The 27,310-nt window shown below is 59.1% G+C and overlaps 3 protein-coding genes and 1 long non-coding RNA gene across 12 annotated transcripts in view; 3 read left to right on the top strand and 1 right to left on the bottom strand.

Annotated features, from left to right (window-relative positions):
* On the top strand, positions 1-18,045 carry KCNH3 (potassium voltage-gated channel subfamily H member 3). 3 transcript variants are annotated; one of them, XM_070621195.1, is made up of 15 exons: positions 1-339; positions 2,109-2,342; positions 2,825-2,959; positions 3,888-4,021; positions 4,453-4,696; positions 5,075-5,232; positions 5,317-5,524; positions 9,341-9,622; positions 9,923-10,122; positions 10,604-10,853; positions 14,143-14,360; positions 15,361-15,692; positions 16,119-16,222; positions 16,881-16,957; positions 17,059-18,045. In XM_070621195.1, the coding sequence occupies exons 2-15, from the start codon at positions 2,213-2,215 to the stop codon at positions 17,653-17,655; spliced, it is 3,069 nt and encodes a 1,022-aa protein (XP_070477296.1). In that variant the 5' UTR covers positions 1-339; positions 2,109-2,212; the 3' UTR covers positions 17,656-18,045. The 3 variants fall into 3 exon arrangements, with proteins under 3 accessions (XP_070477296.1, XP_070477294.1, XP_070477295.1); XM_070621193.1 differs by lacking the exon at positions 1-339 and adding an exon at positions 477-691; XM_070621194.1 differs by lacking the exon at positions 1-339 and adding an exon at positions 559-691 and having other exon boundaries at positions 2,113-2,342.
* MCRS1 (microspherule protein 1) lies at positions 18,039-27,293 on the bottom strand. Of its 5 annotated transcripts, none has more exons than XM_070621217.1 (15): positions 27,038-27,250; positions 25,720-25,839; positions 25,064-25,202; positions 24,559-24,697; positions 23,779-23,937; positions 23,518-23,627; positions 22,454-22,562; positions 22,022-22,160; positions 20,042-20,117; positions 19,642-19,670; positions 19,432-19,524; positions 19,192-19,274; positions 18,927-19,014; positions 18,591-18,718; positions 18,039-18,473 (listed from the first exon to the last, which is right to left on the bottom strand). In XM_070621217.1, exons 2-15 carry the CDS (start codon positions 25,727-25,729, stop codon positions 18,387-18,389), a joined length of 1,389 nt encoding a protein of 462 aa, XP_070477318.1. In that variant the 5' UTR covers positions 25,730-25,839; positions 27,038-27,250; the 3' UTR covers positions 18,039-18,386. The 5 variants fall into 5 exon arrangements, with proteins under 5 accessions (XP_070477318.1, XP_070477316.1, XP_070477319.1 ...); XM_070621215.1 differs by having other exon boundaries at positions 25,387-25,839; positions 27,038-27,175; XM_070621218.1 differs by lacking the exon at positions 27,038-27,250 and adding an exon at positions 26,655-26,889.
* Positions 20,065-21,334, top strand: LOC139083577 (uncharacterized). Its single transcript, XR_011540415.1, has 2 exons — positions 20,065-20,264; positions 21,191-21,334. It is a non-coding gene; the product is annotated as an uncharacterized lncRNA (long non-coding RNA).
* PRPF40B (pre-mRNA processing factor 40 homolog B) overlaps positions 26,916-27,310 on the top strand; it is a 58,270-nt gene continuing 57,875 nt past the window's right edge. For 2 of the 3 annotated variants that reach the window (XM_070621212.1, XM_070621209.1), the window contains exon 1: positions 26,916-27,114. The gene's annotated coding sequence lies outside the window, so the exon portion shown is untranslated. The remainder of the gene's footprint in view (positions 27,115-27,310) is intronic. The other variant, XM_070621206.1, reaches the window with a different exon arrangement.

Raw genomic sequence — 27,310 nt, forward strand, 5'->3', positions numbered from 1 at the left:
CGGAGCGGGACCAGGCGCTCGCACGTCGTTCTCCGAGGGGCGGGTGGGGCGGCCCCGGCGGCCCGCTTGGCGGGGATGGGGGGGCGCCACCTCCCCTGCCCCCACCGAGGTCCCGAGGGGAGGGAGAATCCCTCGGCGGGTGGCCTGTCCCTTTAAGAAGGCGGCCCTGCCTGGGTGTGCCCTGTCTCCATGGTTACCCCGGTGCAGGCGGCGGGCGCGGGAGGGAGGGAAGGAGGCTGCAGCTTCTCCCCGACAGACGGAGGGAGCTGCGGGGACGCGGAGCCCGAGCCGGAGCCGACCCGCAGCCGAAACGGGAGCCGCCGCCGCCGCGAGCCGAAGGTGCAGAGAGCGCCGCGGGCGAAGGGCCCGTAGCCCGGGATTCGTGGGCGGCCAGGGCGCAAGGGGCCGCGCGCCATGCTCCGGGCCCCGACGGCGGGGACGCCCCCTTGCGCGCGGGCGGCTGGCGGGGCCTGCGAGCCCGGGGTGGGCATTGCCCCCCGACGGCCGCGCTAGGGGGCGCGGGGCCCGGCGGGGGGCGGCCTAGCTGGGCGCCCTCCCCCGGCGCTGAGTCCCCGCGCCCCGGAGGCATGGGGCGGGCGGCCACGGCCGCCTAAGATGCCGGCCATGCGGGGACTCCTGGCGCCGCAGAACACCTTCCTGGACACCATCGCCACGCGCTTCGACGGCACGCGTGAGTCCGACCCTCGCCCCACTGGCTCGCGGACGAGCTGTCCCTTGCCAGGGTTCCCGCCGGCCCTGCACCCTACATCTCGGCCTGGCGCCCTCCTGCTCTTTCCCTCCCTTCTCCCCCTCACCCCTGCTCCCCGTTTTTAGCTGGGACCACCATCTCCTTCCAGACGCCGTCTCTCCGAAAGGTTCGGAGTCAACACTACCCCAGGCCAGGCAAAACGGCCAGAAGTGTCCGGGTTTGGGCCCAGGATGCAGTCTGTTCGCTAGGGCGTGAACCCCACCTAGTCAGTCTAATCCATCCCATCCCTGCGTCTGGCGCTATCCGACCAACTACCCTCGAACTGGCGGAGTCCAGGGGAGGCAGGGAAGTGGTACTCAGGGACAGCCCGGAGGGCTCAAAAATCAGATTTGGAAAAGAGATTAGCAAACCAGATGGAGTAGGCGGGACTCAGGAGCGCACTGTCCAAGCTCACCTCACAGCCTAAACCCACGGAGCCCTCTAGCCCCAAAAAGATAGGTCTGGGGACTCCCACTCAGACTAGGGAAGTTTGGAAGCTCCCACCAGAGCTTCTGGATCCTGGGTTCCTGAGGTCCTGAGCACAGGGCAAGTCATGAAAGGCCCTCCCTTCTCCTACTCCCTCACACTTGCCCCCAGTGGGGCTTCCCAGCTCTCTACTTAACGTCTTCTATGGTCTCAGTCTCGGTTCCGGATGGGCCCCCCACCCCCAACACCCGCCCCCCAGGCTTCTCCATCTGCTTTGCTGTGTGCTTGGCTCCTGCAGCCTGCTGATTCAGCGCCCCCCACTCCCCAATACATTCCTGGCTCCAGGCTCTGGGGTTCAGCTATCATTCTTACACCCCAATTCTCCATCACATTCACTAATTCCTGAGCCAGGTCAGGCAGCTGGGGCTCAAACAGAGAGTGCAGAATGGATGGTGGCTTTGACGGCCTCCCAGTCCAGGTGGGGCCCAGTGCCAGGAGCCAGACAGCCAGCGTGGGTACCTGGCTGGTGAGTGAGCCTGGCAGAGGTAGAGGTGGGGCTGAGGCTGGCCTAGAGCTAGGCCTGCAGTCCTCCTTTGGGCCTCCTCAACCCCGCCCCTTACCCCAGGCTGCTCAGGACACACTCCAGAGGGCACAATGCCCACACAGGGCCGCAGTTACCAACCTCAGGCTCACCCATGCTGATTCTCCAATGCATTCATATCATGCTGCTAGGAGTGGGCCCTTGCAGGGCACTGACACACAGGTGACGCACTGATTCCTGGTCATAAACAGCTCCTGCCTGCCCCCCGAACACACACACATGCAGGATTCCTGGGATTTCTAATACCCACCCTTTGGTTGCAGGCATTTGGGAAAGGAGGGGTGACCCCATGCCCCTTTACCCCACGCTCCTCTGAGAGGTGCTCTCTTGCAGACAGTAACTTCGTGCTGGGCAACGCCCAGGTGGCAGGGCTCTTCCCCGTGGTCTACTGCTCTGATGGCTTCTGTGACCTCACGGGTTTCTCCCGGGCTGAGGTCATGCAGCGGGGCTGCGCCTGCTCCTTCCTCTATGGGCCAGACACCAGTGAGCTCGTCCGCCAGCAGATCCGCAAGGCCCTGGATGAGCACAAGGAGTTCAAGGCAGAGCTGATCCTGTACCGGAAGAGCGGTGAGGGGCCACCTGGCCAGCCCGCCTCACCTGTCCGGTCTCACCAAGCCTGGCACCCACCCCATCCACTGTCCCTCCTTTCCGTTCTCGTTGTCTGCGTCTCCCTTCTCATCCCATCTTCCTACATACCCATCTCCTCTGCCTCCACCTCACCTCTTGCCCCGACCCCTCCTCTCTTCCATCCTCACCACAGCCTCAGCCTCTGCTCAGTCTCCCATCTTGGGTTTCCCACCCCAGCAGAAAAATGTCCCCATGTCAGCAGGACAGATCAATGGACACACATGTCTGATGGTCACCTTGCTCTCCCTTGCCTTCTCCTGCCCTGTTCCATCAAGCCCTGTCCTGAGCGGAGCCAGGATGCCACTCCGCTCCGAGGAAAGCCCCAAGCCTGCTTGTGTCTTGGCCAGGGGTGTCACTGGAGTCCCTGTTGCCTTGGGCAGGGCGGAGAATGAGAGCCGGGCTGAGTCTGTCTTTGTGCCCAGGGCTCCCATTCTGGTGTCTTCTGGATGTGATACCCATAAAGAACGAGAAAGGGGAGGTGGCCCTCTTCCTGGTCTCTCACAAGGACATCAGTGACACCAAGAACCGAGGGGGCCCCGACAACTGGAAGGAGAGAGGTGGGTGCCGGTGGGGCTGTTGATTTCGCTGCTGTGGCTGGGGTGTTGGGTACCTCAGGCCTGGGCGGGTGGGGCCTTGGCACCCAGTGTGGGCTCGTGGGTCCCCCCACCCCTCCTGGACTCATTGCCACTCTGCTGGCTGAGAGGCCTGTGCTGCCCAGGTATGGAAAGAGTGTTTCCAAATAGACCAGTTGAGACAAAGTTGGCATTTTGAAGTCAGCTTTACTAAGAGTCTGAAAGTAGACAAATCCACTCCTGCCTGTGAGGTACCATCTCCTGACAATTAGTGAGGCTGAGCCCAGCCCACCTGGAGCCTTTTCCTCACACAAACCTGCCTGGGGCAGCCTGGCCGAAGCCCTCATCTAAGCCCGTGAGGTCTGTCCCTTCTTGTATCCTCCAAGGGCTGGGACAGGCCTTTGGACAGCTCAGACAGCTGTCATCAGAAGCTGCTCCAAAGCTCTTTGCCACTTGAGGATGCTGGGGGTTCTCTCCATTCCTCCACCCCCAGGCCTGGGTCAGCCCTCCATGATGTAAGGCTCCAGTGGCCCCTGTACCTGGACCCCTGGGTTCTTTCTCTGAGCTCCCTCAACTCTGCTGATGGTCTCCTGCTTGCTCAGCACCCCCCACCCCGGGAACCCCCTCCCGGCTCCTCACCCAGGCCTTTCCCTGTGGAGGCCTCTCCTGCCTTGCCTTGGGGCAGACCTCCTTCTCCTGGAAGCTGGCTGGGAGTGGTGTCTGTAAGCACCCACAGGTCTGCCCATTGCTGGGGTCGGCGAGTGACCCTAGGAAGTGAGGAGTGTCAGAGCCCCCAGCAGTCAATGAGCCAGACCAGTCCACAGAGCAGCAACTGCTGTCCTACACCCAAGACCCTGTGCTGTGTGTGTGGGCGCTCCTCCCATCATCCTCACGAACCCCTCTTCTTTTGCAGGCGGTGGCCGGCGCCGATATGGCCGGGCAGGAGCCAAAGGCTTCAATGCCAACCGGCGGCGGAGCCGGGCTGTGCTCTACCACCTGTCTGGGCACCTGCAGAAGCAGCCCAAGGGCAAGCACAAGCTCAATAAGGTGGAGTGCGCACTAGGGTGTGTGTTTGGGGGTGGGGCAGGGTAGGGCAGGCTGAGGAGATAGAGGAGGGGAACTGAGCCCTCCACAGAGAGAATGTCCAGGGGGCTGCCCAGGCCCCACCGGCATTGGGGCTGTTGCTGAGGGAGGGAATGCCTGATCCATCAAATGTATAGAGGAGAGTCTTGGCCTTAGGGTCAGATGGGCTCGATCCGGGCTCCTCCCCTAAGCAGCTGTGTGACCTCAGCTAAGTCACTTGACCTAGCTGATCTTCAGTTTTCTGATCTATAACACGGGGACTCTAACGACTATGACAGAGGTTGCTCTGAGAGTGCAGGGAGGGAAGGGAGGTGGATGCCTGTCCCGGACACCATCCAAACTCAGCCTGTGCCAATGTCCTGTGCTCCCTGCCTCGACCGCCCTGCCTCACTCAGGGGGTGTTTGGGGAGAAGCCAAACTTGCCCGAGTATAAAGTAGCCGCCATCCGGAAGTCACCCTTCATCCTGCTGCACTGTGGGGCGCTGAGGGCCACTTGGGACGGCTTCATCCTGCTCGCCACTCTCTACGTGGCCGTCACCGTGCCCTACAGCGTGTGCGTGAGCACAGCCCGGGAGCCCAGCGCCGCCCGCGGTCCCCCCAGCGTCTGCGACCTGGCCGTGGAGGTCCTCTTCATTCTCGGTATGTGCGCTCTGTGCCTCCCTCCCCACCCTATGCCGGGCGCCCCCTGGGCTTTGATGGGGACGTCTGCATGGCTCCAGTGCCCCACAAGTGTCTCCCTTGCCCGCCCGCCGTTGGTGACCTGTGGGCTTCAAAATCAGACCTCGGAACCCTGCAGGTTCCAAACAAGTCTCTGCAAGGAACGGGTCATATGAGCCAGTCGTGGCCTCTCCAAGCCTCAGTTTCTCCTTCTGTCAAGTAGGCATAACAATGTTGGTTACTGTGAGAACGAGGTGATACATGGAAAGAGCCTGGGACAGCATCAAATACTGAGCAGGTGCCCAGTAAAGAGCGGCTACTCCCGCACCCCATGCTCACTCCCGCCCCCACTGCCCGCAGACATTGTGCTGAATTTCCGCACCACGTTCGTGTCCAAGTCAGGCCAGGTGGTGTTTGCCCCAAAGTCCATTTGCCTCCACTACGTTACCACCTGGTTCCTGCTGGATGTCATCGCGGCGCTGCCCTTCGACCTGCTCCATGCCTTCAAGGTCAACGTGGTCAGTGTGGCTGGGCTGGGTGGGCTTTGGGGCGGGACAGGCGGGCCGACCTGGGGGTGACCACCCTCTGTCCCCACCCCCCAGTACTTTGGGGCCCACCTGCTGAAGACGGTGCGGCTGCTGCGGCTGCTGCGCCTGCTCCCGCGGCTGGACCGCTACTCGCAGTACAGCGCCGTGGTGCTGACGCTGCTCATGGCCGTGTTCGCCCTGCTCGCCCACTGGGTGGCCTGCGTGTGGTTCTACATCGGCCAGCGGGAGATCGAGAGCAGCGCGTCTGAGCTGCCCGAGATCGGTACCGGAGGCTCCCCGTGTGGAGGGGTGTGTGTGCGTACATACGTGCCAGAGGAATATGTCTGCTTGAGTGTGCGTGTGTCGGGGACACATGAGGGCAGGCTTGCGTCTATCAGGCTATGTCTGTGAGCTGACACAAGGTATCAGAGATCCATGTCCGACTCTGCATGTGTGTGTGTCAGGGGGCATGTGTGCAAGGAGGCATGTGTTTGCAAGAAGAATGTGGGGGCTAATGTGTGTGTGTAGATGTGAGTGTAACAGAGCCAACACCTTGAGGCAGGCCTGTTCCCCAGCAGCCAGGCATTGTGGAGAAAGCGTAGTGGGCTGCCTGGGGGAGTCCCATTCACCCATTATGGCCTCCACGTGGCCAAATTTTTGTTACATTTTTCAAGCCCCCGCCTGGCTGGTAGCCTCACCCCTCTCAGGAGGAGGCTGTGCAGGGAGCTGCTGCCCTCCTGGGTTCCTCTGATGCCTGGCACTTTCTCACCACCCTCTCCAAAGCTCGCTCCCACCACGTTGGCTGCTGAGGCCCCTTCTCCACTCTTGTCACTTCCAGCCCGCCCGCATCTCTCTCAGCTGCTTCTCAGCGCCCCTACCCTAAAACATGGCCTTTTTCGCTGTCCCAGCAGCGCCTTCGCTCTCCTTCAGTTCACCTCCACTTCCACAGCTCCTCCTTCTGCTCACCTCCCACTCACGTCTTAACTCCTGCCAGGAGGGCTTCCACCCCCACCCCTCATCCCAAAATGTCACCCAGAAGGTCACGGTGACCTTCTAGGACCAAATCTTCAGCCCCTTGACCCTGCCAGCCGGGCTTCTTGGAAATGCTCTGCCCCCTGCCCTGCCTCCTCCTGCACCCACCCCTCCCAGTTCCAGGCTTTCCTCAATCTCTCCTTGGCCTCTGCTTGTTCTCCCTTGGCCATTCCATGGCGCCACCACAGCCCAACTTCCGTCCTGTCTCCCTCTAACTCCAAACCATTCTGTTCCGGCTGTTTCTAACCCTCCAGACTCCACAGCTCCAAAACTGAACGCGCCTTCTCTTCCCCAGGCCCTCCAGCCCTGTCCGCTTCCCACAGATGGCCTTTGGGGCCGGTTCCAGCCAGTGGCAGGAGGCCAGCTGCTCAGACGGCCTCTCAGGACCGTCTGCTCCTGGGGGGCTCACCAGGCATCCAGGTTGGCCTTAGAAACCTGCTCTGATCAGTTCCCGGGGATGAGGAGGCTCCTTGCCAGCCATCTCTCCCTCGCCAAGGCCGTGGAGACTGCTGTGTCACCCAGAGACCCGCTTGGATGGTCCCCGAGCGCTCTAGTTGCTGAGCACACGGAAGTGGGACGCTCCAGGCAGTGTCAGCTCCTTGGCACCTGCCCTTCTCAGAGGGAAGGTGGTGGAAGCTGCTCTGGGGTCAGACAGTCACCCAGCGAACATGGTCAGAGGGCCGGAGATAGATAATGGTGACATAAAGCCCTGACCCTAAATCCTCTGGTCAGGACCCTTGCTCCACAACAGGACCCAGACACCCTGGTTGTTGCGTCCATGTGGCTCCTCTGTTCTCACCACCTCATGGGGGCTGCTGAGCTGACGTTCAGAACACCTTTTGCTCCCAGAGGGGCTCTGAGCCTCACCAGGGAGCACATGGGGATGTGGGGGGCTGGCTGTTTTACAGATACATGTGGTGATTCTTTCACCCTTGAACCCCAAGTTCCAGAGTGGTTTCCTCCTATTTGAGGCTGGTCCTAGTTCACATTTGGGGCATCTCCAAGTCCTTCACATCATCATCTCTCCCTTCTTTCTCTGGGGAAACTCCCCCCCAGCTGCGTTGGAGCCATACCCAGACCTCCCAAAGTCCAGCCCTGGAAGGGAGGTCTCTGTGGGGAGGGCAGCCCCCTGCTGGCCCCACTCTGTCGGCGGGAGGCGCCTTCCTGTGGCTTCCTTGCCTTGGTTCCTCTGCTCCACTGCCCGTGCTGTGGACAGAGTGCCTGCTCCAGATTCCCACTAGGCCGGTGGAGATGAGCTGGATTTTCAAAAGACTGTGCTAAATGCTGAGGGCATCTCTCAGTATGAAAGCCACCAGCCTCCAGAACAGGCTCTGCCAGCCTGACCCTCCCCACATGGAGGCACCATCCCACCACCAGCTCCAGGAGCTGCCAATGTCCCCACGGCCAAGACAGAGAGGAGAGGCCCCTCTGCCACCCTCCCTTTGTCCCCCTGCTTCTGGCCCCTATGGCCCCCCATGCTCCTCACCTGGCAACTGGCGTCACCTCAGGGGCCCAACTCAATAATGACTGACAAGTGTTGCCTGTTCCCGTGCATTCTCACCACACGCCTCAAGTACAGGGCTGAATCCTTACCTTGGCTCAGCCCTTAACACATCTCCCCGACTTCTTCAGCCTGGGATTTGATGCCCCCGTGTGAACCCCACACTCGGGGTAAGCAGAGCTCCTTGCCCATTGTCTCCATCTCTACGCTGGCCCGCGCCTTCTCCTAGGTGGGGAAGGACCTCCTCTGAGTTTCTTTGTATCAAAACTCCACCCATCCTCTGAGACCCAGCACCAAGGTCCCCTCTTCCTGGAGGCCTTCTAGCCCAAAGCACCTTGGTTGGAGCCCTGCCGTGTGGCACTTGGGCTGTGTGTACCTCTGACATGTGGCCCACCCTGCAGCAAGCTCCTGTGGGTCCCCCCAGCTCCTGGCACACGTGCGTGAGGTTGCTGAGTGAACGGTGGGTGGGTGAGGGGAGGGGAATCGGGACCGCAGGGAGTCGTGTGTGTGAGGTGTTGGGGAGAGTGTGGAGTGGGGGGGGTGTGGTGCTGAGGCGGGAGACACAGAGTGCATGTGGAGAAGTGGGTTCCACTGCAGCCCACCCTCTGATTTCCACTCTACCTCAGCCCGCCTGCCCTCTGTGCCTTGCTCCCCATGGCCCCCATCCAACACCCTGGAACTGCCACAAACTCCCAGCTAGGTTCAGAGTGACTTCGGGAAGCCATGGCTCCCTCCTCCTGCCAAGGCCAGGCCAGAGAAAGTGGGGTTGACAGGGAGATTGGCCCTCTTCGGCCTGTGTCTACGTGTGCTCAGGAGCCTCTGTGTGTGCACAGGTGCCTGCCTGCCTGTGGCCTGACCTGTGAGCTCATGTCCATGCAGGTGTGTCCCGTCCCCTACCTGGGTGCGAGTGGCTGAGTACCTGTGTACCCTTGTCCCTGTCCCCAGTGTCCACAGGCCTTTTCTGTGTGAGTGGCTGTAGCCGTGCACCTGTGAACGTGCCCAAGTGCACATGTCCTTGTTCTCTCAACTGTGTGGAGCACATGGGTAGCCTCAATGGTGTCCACTGCACATGTCCATGTCAGTGTGCGTGAGGGTAGGTGATTTGTGTGGTTGTGGGAGGGGTGAGGCTGAATGGGGGGTGGCTTCCTGGAGCAGGCGAGCTCAGAGGAAGAGCAAGAGGAGTCTGAGAGGACAGGGCAGAGGAGGTGGCCCCACGCACCAGGCCCTGGGGGCGAGTCTGTGGCTGGTGCAGTGGGCCCCGCCAGTCCCTCTGCCCCCTCCAGCTGGGCCTGTTGCCCACCGCTGGGATTAGCGCCAGCTACAGGGAAGAGGCCCAAAAGCTCCTTGCTGCATCCTCAGCACCATAGAAGCCCGCTGGGAGGATGACAGCCTTGTCCTCATGTGCTTGTCTTGCTGAGGGTTGAGGAGGTGGTTAGGGCTGAGCCGGGCTGGCAGAGGAGGAAAGTGGCAGGAAGCCACGGGGGGTGGATCTGCATCCGTACGCCCCCCCCGCCCCGGGGGATACCTGCACCGCAGTGCAGCAGTGCTATCCCACCCCCTCCCCAGGCTGGCTGCAGGAGCTGGCCCGCCGACTGGAGACCCCATACTACCTGGTGGGCCGGAGCCCAGCTGTGGGGAACAGCTCTGGCCAGAGTGACAACTGTAGCAGCGGCAGCAGCGAGGCCAACAGGACGGGACTGGAGCTCCTGGGCGGCCCGTCCCTGCGCAGCGCCTACATCACCTCCCTCTACTTCGCACTCAGCAGCCTCACCAGCGTGGGCTTCGGCAACGTGTCCGCCAACACGGACACGGAGAAGATCTTCTCCATCTGCACCATGCTCATCGGCGGTGAGGCCTGCCACTCTCCTGGTCCCTGCCCACTCCTAGACTTCTGGCCCCAGGCGGCCGCACCCGCCTCACCTCACCCAGGGGCCCTAGGTCCTTCCCAGAGGCACTTCTGCTTTAAAGGGCCCTAGGAATACGAGGCCAGGGCTGGGAGAGCCCACTCGGCTGCAGGACTCCATGCCACACTGCGGCCCCTGTGCCTTGCGTAGGACTATGTGGAGAGGGGAGGCAGACCTGTCCAGCATGGTGTCAGGCCCGGCCAGGCCGGTCCTGGAGGTGACCCCCTCTCGCCACCTTCCCCAGCACTGATGCACGCGGTGGTATTTGGGAACGTGACGGCCATCATCCAGCGCATGTACGCCCGCCGCTTTCTGTATCATAGCCGCACCCGCGACCTGCGCGACTACATTCGCATCCACCGCATCCCCAAGCCCCTCAAGCAGCGCATGCTCGAGTACTTCCAGGCGACCTGGGCCGTGAACAACGGCATTGACACCACTGAGGTGCGCAGGGCTCCAGGTCTGGCCCTCTCAGCCTCGGCTCCCTCGAGGGTGTGCGCTTGGGCAAAATTCCCAGGAGTGGGCTGGGGGAGGGGCAAGGGATGCAGAATTCTGGCCCCGCTGCCTCTGCTTTCTCCTGGGGGGACAGCAGCCTGGGACAGAGGGTGGCCGAGAAGCTGGGAGGCCCCTCGCTACCCTTGTTAGGTCAAGAGGCTCTGCTCACTGATGTCCAAGCCTGAGGCAGGAGGAAGAAAGCTGGGCTGTTTATGGGGGGCAGGGGCGGGGGCGTCTAAAGTGATGGAGAGGGAGGCAGAGATAGCCCCTCACTGATGGGACCCTGTGTGGAGCTTGATGCTATGCAGGAGTCCCTCCCATGCCTCCCCTTGCTCCAGAGGCCCACCAGGGTGGAAAGGGGTTGGCTGGAGGCTACCTCCCGCTCTGCCCCCACAACCCCTGACTGTTGCCACCTGGTCCCCACCTGCAGCTGCTGCAGAGCCTCCCAGACGAGCTTCGCGCAGACATTGCCATGCACCTGCACAAGGAGGTCCTGCAGCTGCCCCTGTTTGAGGCGGCGAGCCGCGGCTGCCTGCGGGCGCTGTCCCTGGCCCTGCGGCCTGCCTTCTGCACGCCCGGCGAGTACCTCATCCACCAAGGTGATGCCCTCCAGGCCCTCTACTTCGTCTGCTCCGGCTCCATGGAGGTGCTCAAGGGCGGCACAGTGCTTGCCATCCTAGGTATGTGAGGGTGGGAGAATGTGGGGGCTTGTGGGAGGCAGGTGGAACCGTGGCCCCATCTGCAGAAAGACCAGAGAGGGGATGCAGGCAAGGCCACCCAGGGAGAAACAGCCAGGATGGAGCCCTGGGCAAAGCTCAGAGCAGACCCAGTGACCACGAGGTAACAACACAAAGAGGTGGAAAAGATCTGGCGAGTGTTTGGGGACCAGCCTTTAGTCTGTGAGGGGCCCTCGGGGAGCAGCACTTCCTGTCAAGGAAGAAAATCAAATGCTGAGGATGGAAGTGCTGGAGAGAGTGTTCAGGCAGGCTGGGCTGAAAAGGGGGGACGCAAGCTATCCTGTGGGGCTCCCGCTGGGCCTGGAGAAGTGAGATGCTGCCATCCTAGGGCGGATCCCAGGGCAGGCCCAGGGGCGTGAGGGTGACAGTGGAGTTCCAACTCAGCATGTGTACTTTCCTTCTTGGCCAGAAAAAGAGAGATCAATTCCCCAGACAAGGAGAAAGAAATGCAGTGGGGGGATTGACGTCACCATAGTGCTGACCCCAGGGTCTCACAGCGCCTGGCCCTGTGCCCAGCCGCTTACCTGCTTCATCTCAGCAAACCTCCCAGACCCAGGGGGCAGGAACTCTCGTCACTCCTGTTTTGTGTAGGAGACTGAGGCTCTGAGGGTAAGGAATTGGCAGGCCAGTCTTGGGGCGCTGCTCTGGGGAGACTCATGTCCTGCAGGAAGGGCACCATTTCAGGGGGTTGGACGCGCACCGTAGGCTTCAGGAAGGCACATTCGAGCATTCCAGGAGCCTCAGGGCTGCACGCTCCAGGGCTGTGGCAGGCTCCCATCAGTGACGCACAGGGCAGGAACACTGATCTGCCTGCGTAATCAAGGGCCTCACACCCGGGATGGAACACGGGATGAAAGGGAGGTGGCACCCCCACCACAGCCGAATCCTCAGGCAGCCAAGCGCTTGTAGACTCACCGTGGGGACAGCTGACGCCTGGAGGGGCTGAGGTTTGTCACTAACCTGGAGAACCAGGAAGACCAGATGCCCAGCAGCTACTGTGTGTCCACTCTCTCTCCCTTGAAGAAGATGACCTTCCAACAGGAAAGAGGAGGAAAAAATACCAAGTGGTTTCGGAGCTGAGAGAGGCCAGAGGCTGTTTCGTCCTTCGCTTTGCATCGTTCCTTGAGTTCAGCTTCTGAGCCTGGATGCAGTTTACGCCAGGCCTCTGAGCAAACGGAGTTACCGCCACTCACGTATGGCCAGCAACCCTTGAGAAATTATGGAGACCTGGAGAGATCCAGAAGGGCAAAAAGGCAGATTTTGACAACTGTAGACTGGCCACTCCAAAGCAAGATTGTCAAGTGGATTATTAAACAGATGGTTTTCAGCTTGGAGCCGAGGAAGCAGGGTGGCTGGGAGCTGGCATGAGTCCTGCTAGAGCATCTCTTCCCTGATCCCGGACACTGGGTCTCAGAATAGCCATGTTCGGTATTAAGATGGAGCCTCAAGAATGGCCACTGCCTGCACCCAGGCCTCTGCCTCTAGAATGTTCCTAGCACTGGGACTTATGCCACCTTCGATCTAGCCTGGCCCTGCCCATATGCTCTGGATGGACTGTTTCCTCTGTGGACTTGGTGGCTGTGGACACCCCCAGGAATGCCTGGTTCCCCATGACCCGGTTTTCTGCTTTGCCGTCATCCCGTCCCCCACCTGCCTCCTTGGTTGAACATCCAGGTACTTCCTGCCTACTCCCGACAGCTAAGGCTCACCGTACATCCAGCACTGTCGATTCTGCCCGCCTCTGTGTATGAAGCAACAGCCAATTGTGTGCAAAGTCAGTTGTGAGGGAGGAAGGGCAAGGCGAAGAGAGGTGTGCTGGGCCGGTGCCGGGAGGATCTTGATGAGCCGAGCTGAAGGCTCTGGCTGAGATGCCAGCCTGGAGGGCAGTCTCTGGTCCCTGAGACCAATGGCACGGAACTTCGTCCTTGGTCCTGTCCTGTTTCTCATTTTTATCTCATCTCTTGGATGAAGACAAGAAATACATGTGCATCCTATTTCCAGATGACACACATGAGGGGAAAGAGCTCATTCATCAGAGGATCACATTGAGATGCAAACAGTTCTCAGAAGGAAACAGAAGGATGGCCTGAAACCAAGAAAATAAGATTTAATAGCGATGTGTTGTACACTGAAGTTTAAGCAAAAGTCCACGAACGTTTAGAGGAGGGCTCCGAGCTCAGTGAGTTCTGGAGGCAGCGGGAGGCAGCAGGGTGGCAGCCATCCGTCTCTTTCCTGAAGGGGAAGGAGACGCTTTCTAATCTTGTGAACTGTCTGGCAGTGGGTTGAGCTGCCTTGTGAGGGGCAGTGAGTGCTGGGGACCCCAGCCCCAACGGCATGCCACCCCTGCTGGGAATGACCTACGGGGACTCTTGTCAGGAGGGAGGGGAAGGAAATGAACTTGGATTGGTTGTCTGTGTGTCAGGCACGTTATCTACACTAACTCACTTAATCCCCGCCATGTCCCTGATGGGAGACACCCTATTGCATTGATTTGAAGACACACATTTTTTCCCCACAATTTAACCTGTCTAACATAGGGATGCAGACTCTGATTGATGCCATTTTACAATTGCTGTCAGCCAGGGGGCAGCAGTCTCGGCTGAGTGGTGGGAAACCCTCCACTGACACCTGCTGGTAAGATCAAGAAAGCACCACCATCTCAGTTAACTACAGGACCTATTGTACAGACCAGGCACCAGGGCTCCGGGAGATGAAGTAAGGTGGCTGCCTGACATTTTCACTGTGTCACTTGTGGCACGAACCTGCTGGTTCCACACACTGGTGCCTGGACAAGCTCCACCTCAATCACTGTGGGGCTTGAAAACCATCGGATTGTGGGGTCCCCCATGGATATTAGGACTCTATAGGTAGGGATGGGGCCTGGGAGTCTTTCCCAGGGGATTCTGATCCACAGGCAGGTGGGAACTGTTAGAATTGGTGGCTGCTTGGTTGTCTCAGCACCAAAATTGGGATGTGTTTCAGCCCAGTGGTTTTGATCCCAAATGAGTTTGAGCGCCCGAGTCACAGAGTTCTTACCCCAAGCCTGTCTGAAGAGCCAGTGAGGCAGGCAGCAAGGGTCAGCCAGGGCCTGGGCCCCTCTGCTCCTCTCTCTTCTGGCCCCAAGGCCCACAGTGGGGGCCTGGCTGGAAAGGCCCCACTCAGCAGCCTCCACTTACCTCCCTGCTTGAGGGCTGAGGGGCAAGGCTTGCTGACCTCTGCTTCCTCTCCCCAGGGAAGGGTGATCTGATCGGCTGTGAGCTGCCCCGGCGTGAGCAGGTGGTCAAGGCCAATGCCGATGTCAAGGGGCTGACGTACTGCGTCCTGCAGTGTCTGCAGCTGGCCGGGCTGCATGAGAGCCTCGCGCTGTACCCTGAGTTTGCCCCACGCTTCAGCCGGGGACTCCGGGGGGAGCTCAGCTACAACCTGGGTGCTGGTGGAGGCACTGCGGAGGTGAGGGTGCTGGGTGCATGCATGGAGGGACTGGTGGGCTGGGGAGCCTGGTGGGCAGAGGCTAGGGTTTGTGGAGGTGTTGTGTGAGCACATGGCCTGGTGTGAACACTCCTGCGCATGTTGTGGGAGGTCTACACTGTCCCTGCCCCTTCACACCCACACACATAGTGCTTTAGAGGCCAGCCCTGCCTGCTCAGCCACCCCTCCCGGCTCACCCTGGCCCATCTGAGACAGCCTGGCCCCGTGCAGAGCAAAGTCAGGGGTGGGAAGCCGAGTCCACTGGTACCAGATAAGGAGCCTGCAGGCCACAGATGAGGGCTGACACCCCGGGGTCGGGCTGGGCAGTGTCCCACACTAGCCCCCCAGGCTGCCTCTAAAGAGAGCCCTGCAGCGCCCCCTGCTGCTTCATGGTAAAACAGGACTGCTCTGAGGGTTTTGTTTTGTTTTGTTTTTTAAAGATTTTATTTTTTCCTTTTTCTCCCCAAAGTCCCCCGGTACATAGTTGTATACTCTCAGCTGTGGGTCCTTCCAGCTGTGGCATGTGGGACACTGCCCCAGCATGGCCCGATGAGCGGTACCATGTCTGCGCCCAGGACTTGAACTGGCGAAACACTGGGCTGCCGCAGCGGAGCGAACGAACTTAACCACTCGGCCCCCTCTGAGGGGTTTTTGAATTTTCCCAGCTTATGTCACTAATTCCAAACCAGTTTTTAATACAATGTTCTCTTGGATAGTTCAGTTAGCCGAGGGACCAAGTAGATGAGTGATGTGTCCACACTTGGCTAGAATTTTGAGGGGCAGTGAACGAGCACCTCCGGGGCTTAGTGGCTTCGTGGTGGCAGCAGAAAAGCAGCCTCCCCCACGAGCCTCTTCCTCGCAGGGTGAGAGATACTGGGTATCCTGTTAACAAAAACGGCTCCTCCCCCCAGGAAGATGAGGCCTGGGTGGAGGAGGTGAGAGGGGCTATCCATGCTAGTTCCTTGTGCCCCACTGTCCCCAGGCAGACACCAGCTCCCTGAGTGGCGACAACACCCTCATGTCCACACTGGAGGAGAAGGAGACAGACGGGGAGCAGGGCCCCACAGTCTCACCAGCCCCAGCTGATGAGCCCTCCAGCCCCCTGCTGTCCCCCGGCTGCACCTCCTCATCCTCAGCCGCCAAGCTGCTATCCCCACGTCGAACCGCGCCCCGGCCCCGTCTGGGCGGCAGAGGGCGGCTAGGCAGGGCAGGGGCTTCACAGGCTGAGGCTGGCCCCTCTGCTCACCCTCGGAGCTTAGAGGGGCTGCGGCTGCCCCCTGTGCCATGGAATGTGCCCCCGGATCTGAGCCCCAGGTGAGTAGGCCACTACACTACGGCAGAGATGATGGTGAGGGGGCGGGGGTCCTCACCAGGCTCACCTCTGCCCTAGGTGCCTGTCCTTCCATCCTAATCCCCCCAGCCTGCCTGGTCCAAGCCCACCTTCTCCAGGAAGCCTTCCTTGACTCCTCCACCTCCCTGCTGCCCCACCCCACCATTAGGTGCATGGCCATACACTGCTCAGAACTCTCTTGCTGTTCCACGTACTCAAGCTTGGCTCCTCCGCGAAACTGCAAGCTCCAAGGGGAAGGGACCACCTACCTTTCTCTTGGGGCCCGAGCCCCCTGGCCCAGCTCTGGGCTCCTCCAGCCTCTGTGTGTGGACACTGGGGCATCCTGTCCCGTGAAACACTGCGGTGGCTGCCTGTCGACTGATTTGCTGTCCTGGCGCCTGGGTCCACAGGGTAGTCGATGGCATTGAGGACGGCTGTGGGTCTGACCAGCCCAAGTTCTCTTTCCGCGTCCAGTCTGGCCCAGAATGTAGCAGTAGCCCCTCCCCAGGACCAGGTACTGGGACCCGGGTCGGTGGGGCGGCCCCTCTGCCCCATGAACCTCTGAGAAACTGGCAGAGTACAGACTTTGCCTGGAAGTCGCCTCCCCTCACTCACCTGCATGGTTTGGGTGGAGGAGTTTGGTGGTTAAGACTAGCACCTTGGTGTCGGAAGGTAGCTGTGAATGGGAATGGACTTCTGCTGTCAGCTCTCAGCAACGTGACCTTGGTTCTTGCCCCAGCTTCCTGTCTGTAAAACGGTTGTTGTGCATGTTAAATAAGATTAATATCACTAAGACCCTTAGCACAATGTCTGGCTCGTGGAGGGGATAAAGGGCTGGGGAGCAGAGTTGTAAGCGGCCCCTGGCCAGGCCGGGCTGTCCTGATAGTGGGCCAAGTAATGAGCTCCCAGGAGTGTCCATGTCCCTGGGGGACAGAACAAGAGACAGGCACAAAGAGCAGCTTCTTCAGGGAGAGAGCGCACGGCAGTGTGCCTGAGGCCCCCAGCAGTTTGGGCAGAATTCAGTGACTCGGGCAAGGCTGGAAGTGGCCGTTCCTGGCGTCAGGCCCTGCCAGGCCAATGTGGTCTGTGCCAACTGGGGCAGAGGCCTGGACCCTGCACTGTCTGTCTCCTCTTACCAGCCCCCGCTGATAACCCCATCCTACTGTCCACAGAGAACGGCCTGCTCACTGTCCCGCTCGGGCCCAGCGAGGCAAGAAACATGGACACGCTGGACAAGCTTCAGCAGGCGGTGGGTGAGGGCAAGGTGGAGGCAGGGAGGGGAGGAGGTGAGCACTGCTGCTGCTGCGGTCCTGACTTCATGCTGACCTTGCCCCCCTCCCGCCCCCGAAGGTGATGGAGCTCTCTGAGCAGGTGCTGCAGATGCGCGAGGGACTGCAGTCACTTCGCCAGGCTGTGCAGCTTGTCCTGGCGCCCCATGGGGAGGGCCCGTGCCCTCGGGTGTCCGGAGAGGGGCCACGCCCAGCCAGCACCTCTGGGCTTCTGCAGCCCCTGTGTGTGGACACTGGGGCGTCCTCCTACTGCCTGCAGCCCCCAGCTGGTTCTGTCTTGAGTGGGACCTGGCCCCACCCTCGTCCAGGGCCCCCTCCCCTCATGGCACCCTGGCCCTGGGGTCCCCCAGCATCTCAGAGCTCCCCATGGCCTCGAGCCACAGCTTTCTGGACCTCCACCTCAGACTCAGAGCCCCCTGGCTCAGGAGAACTCTGCCCTGAGCCCAGCACCCCTGGGTCGCCGCCTCCTGAAGAAGGGGCTAGGACTGGGCCCCCGGAGCCCGTGAACCAGGCTGAGGCTGCTAGCACTGGTGAGCCCCCGCCAGGGTCAGGGGGCCTGGCCCTGCCCTGGGAACCCCATAGCCTGGAGATGGTGCTTATTGGCTGCCATGGCTCTGGCACAGTCCAGTGGACCCAGGAAGAAGGCACAGGGGTCTGACTGCCAGCCCCAGAACTCAGTGTTGCCAGACATGCTGCCATCTGTGGCTCTGCCCAACCGTGGGGTGGAGGAAGGGCAGCAGCCACCCCCTGGGACTTCGTGCTGCCCGCTGGCTCAGGGCAGGGAGCCCAAGAGCCAAGGAGGGCCTGGCCCCCGACTCACAGAGGGTGAGCTGGAGCCTCAGGGGCGGGCCCCGGGCTAGGAGTCTTCGGCCCCTGCTCCTGGGGCCCCTCCTCAGCTTGCTCCTCTGACCTCCTCATCTCCCTCTGCAGGCTGGGGGACAGGTCTGAGTCTAGAGAAGGGTTCTGCCATCCCCTGCATGTGCCCCTGTCTCACCTGTCCCTCCATTTTTTATATTAAAAAGTAATAATAAAAGAAACTACTTTGGAACTCAGTGCTTTTTATTTACAAAAAAAAATAATAAAGGGAAAATCTGAAGCTAATCAGCTGGAGACATGGGGTGAAGGTGGGACTCTGGGCAAGAGGGGAGGGTGGTCTGCAGAGAGGAGAGGGGGAGGGGCTCTGGCTCTAAGGAAGCCGGAGGGTCCCAGCCTCAGGGACTTCCCAAGGGCCAGCCCCACCCTCCCGCAGAGGCTCAGATCAATGGGCCAGCAGTTGGGTCTCCTGCTGCCCACTCTGGTTTTTCCAGGAGCCTGAGTTCCCAGCTCCAGAGGGCTGGAATGGCAGGGGAAACTGAGGCTGGAGAGAGCCCATGGTCCTGCCACCACTCCTCACTGTGGCGTGATCTTGGCAGCCTCGGCCCGGATAAGGGCAATGAGGTCCTGGTTGATGAGGAAGACAAATCTCAGGCTGGCAATCTGTGGGCAGGAGAGAAGGGTGGCTGAGGACAGAGGCAGGACTGTGGGCCAGGCCCACGTACTGGCTTACTAGGCCCCAGATCTCATTTTGGCCTCTCCACCTCCCTCCCAGCTCACCTCCACCACAGAGTTGTTGCTGAGGCGCCACTTGGAGCCACATAGCACAGGTCGTCCATCAATGTAGATGGGCCGCCGGCCCTCATTGGCAATGAAGAAATCCCCGTTGTTTTTCAACTTGATGACACCTATGGGAATGCAGAGGCAAAGGGGGATGACAGGATGGGGGAAGCCTCCATGTAGCCTCTCCTTCCTGGGGATAGGCTAGAAGGCACCCAGGATTCCTAAGTTAGAGATCTTGAAATGCCAGGTCCTCAGCCCCAGCTGGCCCACGAGGGTTCCCACAAGACCAAGCGAGAGACCGGGATGGAGATCCTCACTGCTTTCTGCTGGTACCTTGCTTCCGGGAGATCTTCCAGGCTGGACCCTCCAGAGACAGATCCACATCAATCTGGTTGTCCTTGGTTGCTCTGCCCAGGGTGATCTGGGGAAATGGGGCAAGTAAGGGCTGGGACCTGAGGACTGGAGGACAGGTCCACACAGGCCAGGGAAAGATGAGAAGTCAGGGACCAGACACAGAAAGGGCAGTGAGGGAAAGACTGATGGAGGAGGGAAATCTAGGAACCGGGGGGCGGGGACGGGACAGCCAGGCCTGCCTCACCTCTCGTGAGCGCATCAGGTACCGCACCATGCGGCCCCGCAGCACTGCCAGCGTCTGGTTGTCGAAGTCCGGAGAGCTCATGCCTGGGGGAGGAGCAGCTCAGGTCGGGGAAGAGCCCACCCCTTAGGGTCACAGGGCGGAAGGCAGGGAGCCAGGGCAAGGTCTACTGAGGGAAAGGAGTCAGGGGCTCGGAAAAGGAAGCACCCAGCCAGGCAACGACAGGTCCCCTGGCCTGCTCACCTGTGATGCTGTCTACTAGCACCTGCCACTTATGCAATTCCTGTTCCAGCTGCCGAATCTCTCGTTTCTGGCGCCGGTCAGCCACTGTCAGCTCTGGGGTGAGGGGGGATGTAAGGAGGGACATTCCAAGGTCACCAGCACCTTACACTGGTTCTCTCTGTTCTAGCAGGAGCTTCCATCCCCTCACTGTCCCCACCAGGGCACACTCACCATGTTCCAGGACTTCATCTCGCATGTCCCTGGCAGGTGAAAAGAGAAGATGAATCAGGCTCCTCACCATTCCAACTCACCCACCATCACCATTAGGTGCTACTGGGCTCACTAGGGTATCCCTCAGTCTGTTAGCCAAGTGGCCAAGCAGGCTGCTCCTCTGGCCTTGGCCTAGCCTCCTTCCCTGGGGTTAGGGTGGGGGTAGGGGTGAGGAACAATGCAGGGCGGGGGAGGTGCTCAGCAGGGAGACCAGACACCAACAGCTCCAACTGGGGCACAGGCTGAATCTAGGCTTGGCTGCATGCTCCGCAGCGGGAGAGGCAAGGCCGGGCAGCCCCGGGAGCTCTGCCCCCTGCAGACACTTAGCTTTCTGCTCCTTTCCGTGGTCCCTGCCACTCACTTGAGCTTACTGTCATCAATCAGGTCCTCTGCGTCAGAGAAGTTCAGCACTTGGTCCCCCTTGGGCAGCGGCTGCACTGAACAAAGGACAGAAAGAGGGTCAGTGCCGATGCTCCCGCTCAACCCCAAGCTGCTGGCAGACAACCGAAGTAAGGGGACAAACTAGAGACTGAACCCATGGGAAGAATTTCGTGCTGAAATCAACAAAAGCTAACCTGACACAGGTAACGGAGTGTATGCCAGATGCGGCTACATGCTAATTTGGCACAAAGCATTCTAGGGGTTAGCCAAGAGGAGAGATGGCTGTAGAAAAAGAGGGAATTAAAGTTGACCTTTTGTGTGGGCTTTTCAGCCTGCAAAGGGCTCTAACTTTCATAGCCTTGAACCAAGCAGGGAAGGCACTACTGTTAGCTCTACTTTAGAGATGAGGGAACAGACACAGGAGGGAGGGTTCAACCACGTGACTCCAGTTTAGGCCAGAGCCAGGAGTCAAGCCCTGCTTTCCTGATTCCAAACCCAAAATGCTCCTTCTACCGCATCACATGCCATGAACATTTTCGGCCACTCAGCAAGGGGCTGAGAAGCACCTGCCGGTCAGTTCCCACTCAGAAAGGATGTGCCAGAGAAGAGCGGCCCCAGCTTAAGCCAGTGTTTTCAAACTACGGGTCATGTCATGTTAATGGGTCATGAAATTAGTTTCATTTTTTCCAAATGAAAAATGGAGCCCTACCAAGCCCCCTCCCCCCACCATGGCTGCCTGGAATCCCATGGATCTAATATTCAACCGACTTGATAGCTAAGCAGTGTACACTCTCTGTTCCTAGGGACTCCTAGCTCTAAACAGCAAAGGAGAAATCAAATTCCCACACAAGATGACTCTGGAACAAAACATCAAACCTTTAAGTTAACAAGTTTACACAAAATGACTTTCAAAACAGTGACAAAGGGGCTAGCTACAGCAGCAAAAGTAAACTTTAGCCAGTGTCTGTTCCTGCGGCTGGCATTCAGTGATATCTGAGCCTGAGGAAGAAGCAGAGACTTGGAAGCTGCAGGAATAAAGAGGGCTGCCCACTGGGCCCCAAATTCAGAGACCCTTAGGAAGGAAAGATGGGGCCTCTCTCTGACAAGATTTCCTAAAATCCTTTTGTAGGAAGATCTTTCAAGAACTAGAAGCTGCAAGAACCAAGTAGTAAGGTGAAGGGCACGGCTGAGCTTCATTTTCAGAACAGTGCAAACAACCATGTGCAAGGCAAAGGGCAACAATATTTGGGAATAAGAGTAGAGTGTGCTTGCATATGAAAGTCTGACTTGAATCCCAAATGTCCCTGAAGAGTTCCCTTTAGTTGAATCAGACTGCTTTCCTGCTATTTTTCACCAGAGGAGTGAGAGTTTTGTTGGTGAGGGACAAGAGGAAACATAGAGCATCCTGGCCCTTGGGGATGGAGAAAGACAGACAGACTGGGTGTGAAGCCCCAAGGGGGATGTCTGAATGGCCCAAAGGCAGCCTGACAGGACTGACTGCCTGGTGGGAGCAGAGGCAGCGAGAAGGAAGGTGGAGAGAGGAAAGGGGCAGAAAGGTTTAGAAAAAGTCATCATCTCCAGGGTGGGACACAGGGCAAGTGAGCAGTGAAGGGGACGTTCATATTCTGCTCATGTTTGAATGTTATTCATGAAGAATATATCAATGTATTATTTATGTAATGACAAAATATGTCAAAAAACAAAAAACAAGAAGTGGTAGACAACTCTGCCTGAACTTTTTGTTCAGGATTCCAGGCTGTTTTGGCTCCCTTAACACGGTGCCGAAGACCATTCCACTACTCTCCCTCCCTCTGGAAGGAAGAGGTTGTTGCTGCAAAGAGGGGAACAAGACACTGGGGGTCACAGAGGCATTCGTTACACGGCACTTGCGGGCAGCTGAGCCCGACTACTTCACGCTCACATGTGCACAGCCACTCTGCCAGTTCCTGGGGCCAGTTACCTGTCTGGTCCTCCAGCAGGTAATACTGCTTCATGAGCTGCCAGTGGGCCTGCAGAGCCTTGGCAGTTCGGGCCAGGTAGAAGGCATCGGGGTGTCTGTGCAGCAGGTCCTGGAAGGTCTCCAGGGTCGGCTGGCTGGTCTGGAGGACAAGAAGCATACTCTAGGCGTCTGGGTTTTCTCACTCTGGCCTCTGTCTTACCACCTCACCTCTGCCCAAGTCCCCACCGGGAGCAGGAAGAATTGATAGGTACGGCCGCCTGGGGAGCCAGGCTTGGCTCTTCCTGAGGACCTTGTCCACAAAGGCCCCTGCAGAGGTACATGCATCTGCACAGGCACGTTTCCAGGCACTGGGGTCTCCCCACATCAGTGTTTTCCAGGTGGTCCAGCTCCCACCCTGTCCGGCCCCTCAACCTGACCACCTCTCAGACTTACCGATCCCACTTTGCTCAGCAGCTGTTCCTCAGCCTTGCTAAACAGGGCCTTGCTCTGGATGGCAGCAATGGCCTCTGGGTGCAGCTGTCTCATGGCCTGGCAGGCCAGCCTGGGCAAGGGGCAGACAGAGGTCAGGGTAGGGTTGAAGGGAGGGTGTCAGGGAATCTGGGATTCCTACCTCCCCAAAGCCTGCAGGCCTCTGAGATGCAGAACTAGAGGCCAGGCCCTCAAGAAGAAGAGCCAAGGCTTAGCATGGCACTTGTAGCCTCATGGGTTTGACAAAAGTATGAATAAGCAACTCAGGACACTGAAGTTCCAGTGTTCAACCCCGTGAACAGACGCGAAGGTATAGCCCGCTAGAGGCCGGTCCCGAGGGAGATCCTAAGACCAGCTGCTGCTCGCTCCCCAAGACCTTCACCCGGACTTGGCAAAAGATGCCACCTGTTAGCCACTGGCCACCGCCTCCTCTTTCCCAAGCTGAGCCCTGCCCATTTCCTATTGTATCAGTGCCATGGCTACAAATTAAGCAGTGCTAGGGCCTGTGGGATAGCTGGGTGCTAAGCTTCCAACCAATTCAGACGACGTTAAATGGAATGACTGAAGAGGAAGTGTGGGTGTCGCATGCGTGCACGGGTTTATTTGGAACTCAGGCTGTTGGAGATGGGAGAGGCCTTGGTGTTCTATTCCAGCCCCTTCTTGTTATGGAGGAAGAAACTGCGGGAGGTCAGTATGGAAAGGTTGGGAGGTGACCTGCCCAAAACCACAACGCACATGATGGTGCAGACAGGGCTTCCAGCACTCATCTCATCAGTTTCCCCCCATGCTACTTCCTTGGCTTCCAGAGCCCCTTGCCTCTGGCATCAAGCCAGGGCTAGAAGGGTTGGCAGCAGGAAGAAGCTTCCCTCTGAAGCCTGGCTGGTCTTGGTTTCATCCCAGAGGATGCAAGGCCCCAGGGGCCCTGCCTCCTAGGCCCCTCCTCTGGCCCTTGTACAACTCTCTCTTTGCCAGGAGCGAATTTCTGGTGTCCCCAGTACTTCCCCGCTGCTGAAGCCAGCCCTACTCACTTGGAGATGACAGGATCGTAGAGCAGGGCGTACCAGCGCTCCTGGACTTCCCGAAGGGTGAAGCGGCAGCTGAACTTCACGCCCAGGTGGACGGATGTCAGGTCGTTGGTCTGCAAGGCCCCAGAGACGTTTGCTTCGGCCTTAGAGCTGGAAAGAGCCCTTCCCTTGCGACCCACAGGGCACTGCTGGGTTAGCTGGGGGGCTGGGAACTAGAGGCTGGGGGAGGAAGGGGACCACAAAACCCGTGGTGGAAAACACTACCTGCAACACGGCATTGATGAGTAGGAGGTCATCTGCAGGCTTCCAGCGGCCCAAATCCTTGGTCACCTGAAGTGGCTGTTTGCTCTTCTTTACACGCTTGGTGAGTCCGGGAGCTGGGGCTGGGCTGGGTGGTACAGGAGTGCTGGGGGCCTTGGACACCTGAGCAGAAGACATGCACAGAGTGAGTTCAAAGCTGGCATCAGGGCAGCTGGGGCTTTGGGCCCAGAGCTTTACATGCTGTGTGGCAGCCCGAGTCCCACCCAACAATAAGTGGCACAGGCAGGGAGCCCAGCTTTCTAATACCTGCCCCTCCCCCTTCCAGCCCCCGCCAAAGTACTTCTACATAGTCCTGAACCATATGGGGTCTTCTCTTTGCTGGTGGCACTCCCAACCCCAGAGTGGAGGGTGGGTGGGGAGAACACCAGGAAAACACTCTTGCTGGTACAGTGTCTGGGGCCAGAGCAATGCCACCTGGGGGTTATTTTTACACCCAGCAATGCTGGGAACAGGCTGTCTGCTCCCAGAATAGATGCACGCTCCATGCCTCCCACACAGAATGTGATACAGGATGCACTGACAGGGCGGGGGGTGCAGCAAGAAAGGGGGAGCAGGGAGAGATGTGCTCCCAGGAGGGAGGCATCTGAGGATGGGACTGGGGCAGCCTGGTCCTCTCACAAGCCTCCTCTGCAGGCTCTTGCCAGCTGGCAAAGGTGGTGGGGAAACACAAAATCTGGCACTGGACCCCATCCCTTCCACCCCCCTCATCTCCCAATCCCTCACCTTCTTCTTCTCACTGGAAGATGGTTCACTCCCTGAACAGCGCCCTGGCTCCACCCCACTGGCCCCCTTTGCCCGGGTAGAGGACTTAGCCAGGCTGCTCTCCACCAGCTCATCATCAAACTTCTTCCTCTTGATGAACCTGTAGAGAGTCCTACCCAGTGAGCATTCCTTGCCCCCTCCCCAGTACCCACTCGTACCCACCCAACCTCCAAAACAGAGCAGGTTCCTGGCAGGATGCTAACTGCTCTGGCTCAGTGGATGGGGTATGGAACTGCTAAGCTCCACCCCACTGAAATGACAGGGTATTGCACCACAAAGATTTCATAGCAAAGACCTAAGACCTCCCTCCCTTGTCCTCAGTCAGGGATCTGGCGGGGACAGGAAAAGCACAAGGCTCTGCCAACCCTTAGGCCCCAGAGGGGCTCAGACAGCCATTCCCAACAGGGGTGAAGGCATGCAGCACCTGATGGCCCTGCCCAGTCCCTGGCCCTCCAAACCTTACTACCTGGAGGAGCTTCTCCGTTTAGGGATGGTGCCCAAGGCCTGGGAAGAGGCCCGCTTCTGCCCTGCCAGTGACTCCTCATCCTCTGAGCGGCTGGCAGTGCCTGATGCCATCAGGGATGAATCTAGCAGCCCCTGAGAATCTAGAAAAAGAGAAGTGGTGAACTCAGACTTCCTAAGTGCCTAGCAGAGCCTTGAGCCTCAGTGCATGGGACCCCTCCTCAGCCCCCCTTTCCCTTTCCTTCTTGGCCCCTCCCCTGCTTCCTTGACACTTGATGTTTTAAGGTGGGAGTTCCTTGGCCATCCAGATCCCATCTGGGCTCAGACCTGGCCCAGACCTTCCACGCTGGGCAGTTCTCCCGGTGCCACGCGTCATGTCGTGCAGCACATGGTGCTCAGGTCAGACTGGTGATGCCGACACACGGGGCTCTGGGCATAACTGTTCCCTCTGCCATCAAAATGCAGCCATGCCAAAGAGGGGCAGCTCAACAGCAAGTCAGTCAATTGTGGCCTCTGCCGAGAGGTACGTGAGTGGTGTTGGCCCAGGGGGAGGTGGCAATGCCCAGCCAGGACCGAAAGACATTATGTGCCAGGCACCGGGTGGAATCAGCAGATGCTTGGCGCCTGAGCGCTTGGGGAGCCGGCCCGGCCTCATACTACCTTTTTCCATCCTCTTACAGTCCCAAAGCCACTGGTTCCAAACCACAGGGCTAGGAGGAAGGGTCCCACAGGCTCATCCAAGGATTCTGACCAGGTGAGCTTAGAGGCTGAGAGGAGATTCTGCAAAGGAGAAATGAGGCTCTCTGAGGCTCAGGTTCCCAACTGGCCAGCCTCACCTCCTTATACTGGAACAGATCCCCCAGGGTGCCATAAGCTAGGGAAGACACGAAGAGAAGAGACACAAGGCTCTATTCTGCCAATATGACCGTGATAAACCAGTGGCCTTTTGGAGGTCACAGACATCTTTGAGAATATGATAAAAACTATGGACTCCAGAAAAATGTACAAACAAACTAATTCAGGGGGTTCACGGTCCACTCTAACTCTACTAGTTGCCACTAGGTTAAGAGCCTTGACTATAAACTAGCAAGAAGCAAGGGATTCTTAGCTCATTTTTTCTTTTCGTTAGCTGCCCACTCAGCTCAGCAGCACCGCCCTCCCCCTCCCAGGCCAAAGCAGGGAGAGGAAAGGGAGACAGAACTCCAACCAGTCCATCTCATTTGTTTTTTTCCCTTGCAGCTCTGGCCAAAGATTTAGTGGGTGGAACCTCGTGGAAGCTAAAAAACGTGGTTTCGGAACTGCGCGAATACCAATCGCCCTGGGGGGCCTGCTCCTAACCCCCAGAGAACTCAGGTACTGGGGACTCTCTGGGGCGGCCGCTGTCGGGTCCCGCCCCTTCGGCCCAGGGCAGCTCTCCGCGCAGCGTTCCGGCCCTGCCCCCAGGTGCGCTCCTCACGCCGCTCCATAGCGTAGGGCTGGGTATCCAGACACCTGGGGAGAGGGCGGGGACTCCCTTTCCTCGGGCCGACTGAGATAGGGTCTGCGCCCCCGTCCTTCCCCGGCCCTCCGCCCCTCCTTCTCCCCCGAGTGCACACCCAAGGTGGGGGATTAGTCCAGGTCTGTTTCAGGGGCTTGGGACAGGAATGGCGATGAAGTCCTCCCTGCATCTCAAAGCAAAGCGCCAAGTGAACCCCGAGGCTCTCGCAGCCTTGGCTTAATGCCCACCGGCTGGTGGCTCCCGAGGGGGGACCAATCCCCAGGCCAATTCTCATCCCACCTTCGGCACGCCACCTTTGCGCATGCGTAACACCTCGGACCAGATTCTGGCCCGGTCCGGTCCACGCATGCGCAGGTTTTCGGGGCGCTACCGGGGCGGAGCCCCAAACCTTGGGGGGTTCCTCCCCGGCGGCACTCTGGGAAACTCCATTTCACCCCCAACTCTGCTCAGAACCTTCAGAGGCGAACCGCGAGGTCTCACCATTCCTAGGCTGCCAGCTCCAACAACTTCTCCGCGGCGACGGCAGCAGCCGCAGGGCCAAAGCCGGCTTCCGTGAGGTATGTCTACTTCCGGGTCTAGGAGCTAGGGGCTGCGCAACCCCTTCCGGTTCGTCCGGAGAACTTGAGTCAAAGGGGCGTGGCCATGGCAGAGAAGGTGTTGCCGTTTTGCTAATAACCAAAATTAAAGGCTTTCCTAATTGGGACAACATATAGTGGAACATCAGGGCTTACAGGCCCCAGAGAGGTTACTCAG

The sequence above is a fragment of the Equus przewalskii genome, chromosome 5 (assembly GCF_037783145.1).
Source record: "Equus przewalskii isolate Varuska chromosome 5, EquPr2, whole genome shotgun sequence".
In the NCBI taxonomy this organism is placed as follows: domain Eukaryota; kingdom Metazoa; phylum Chordata; class Mammalia; order Perissodactyla; family Equidae; genus Equus; species Equus przewalskii.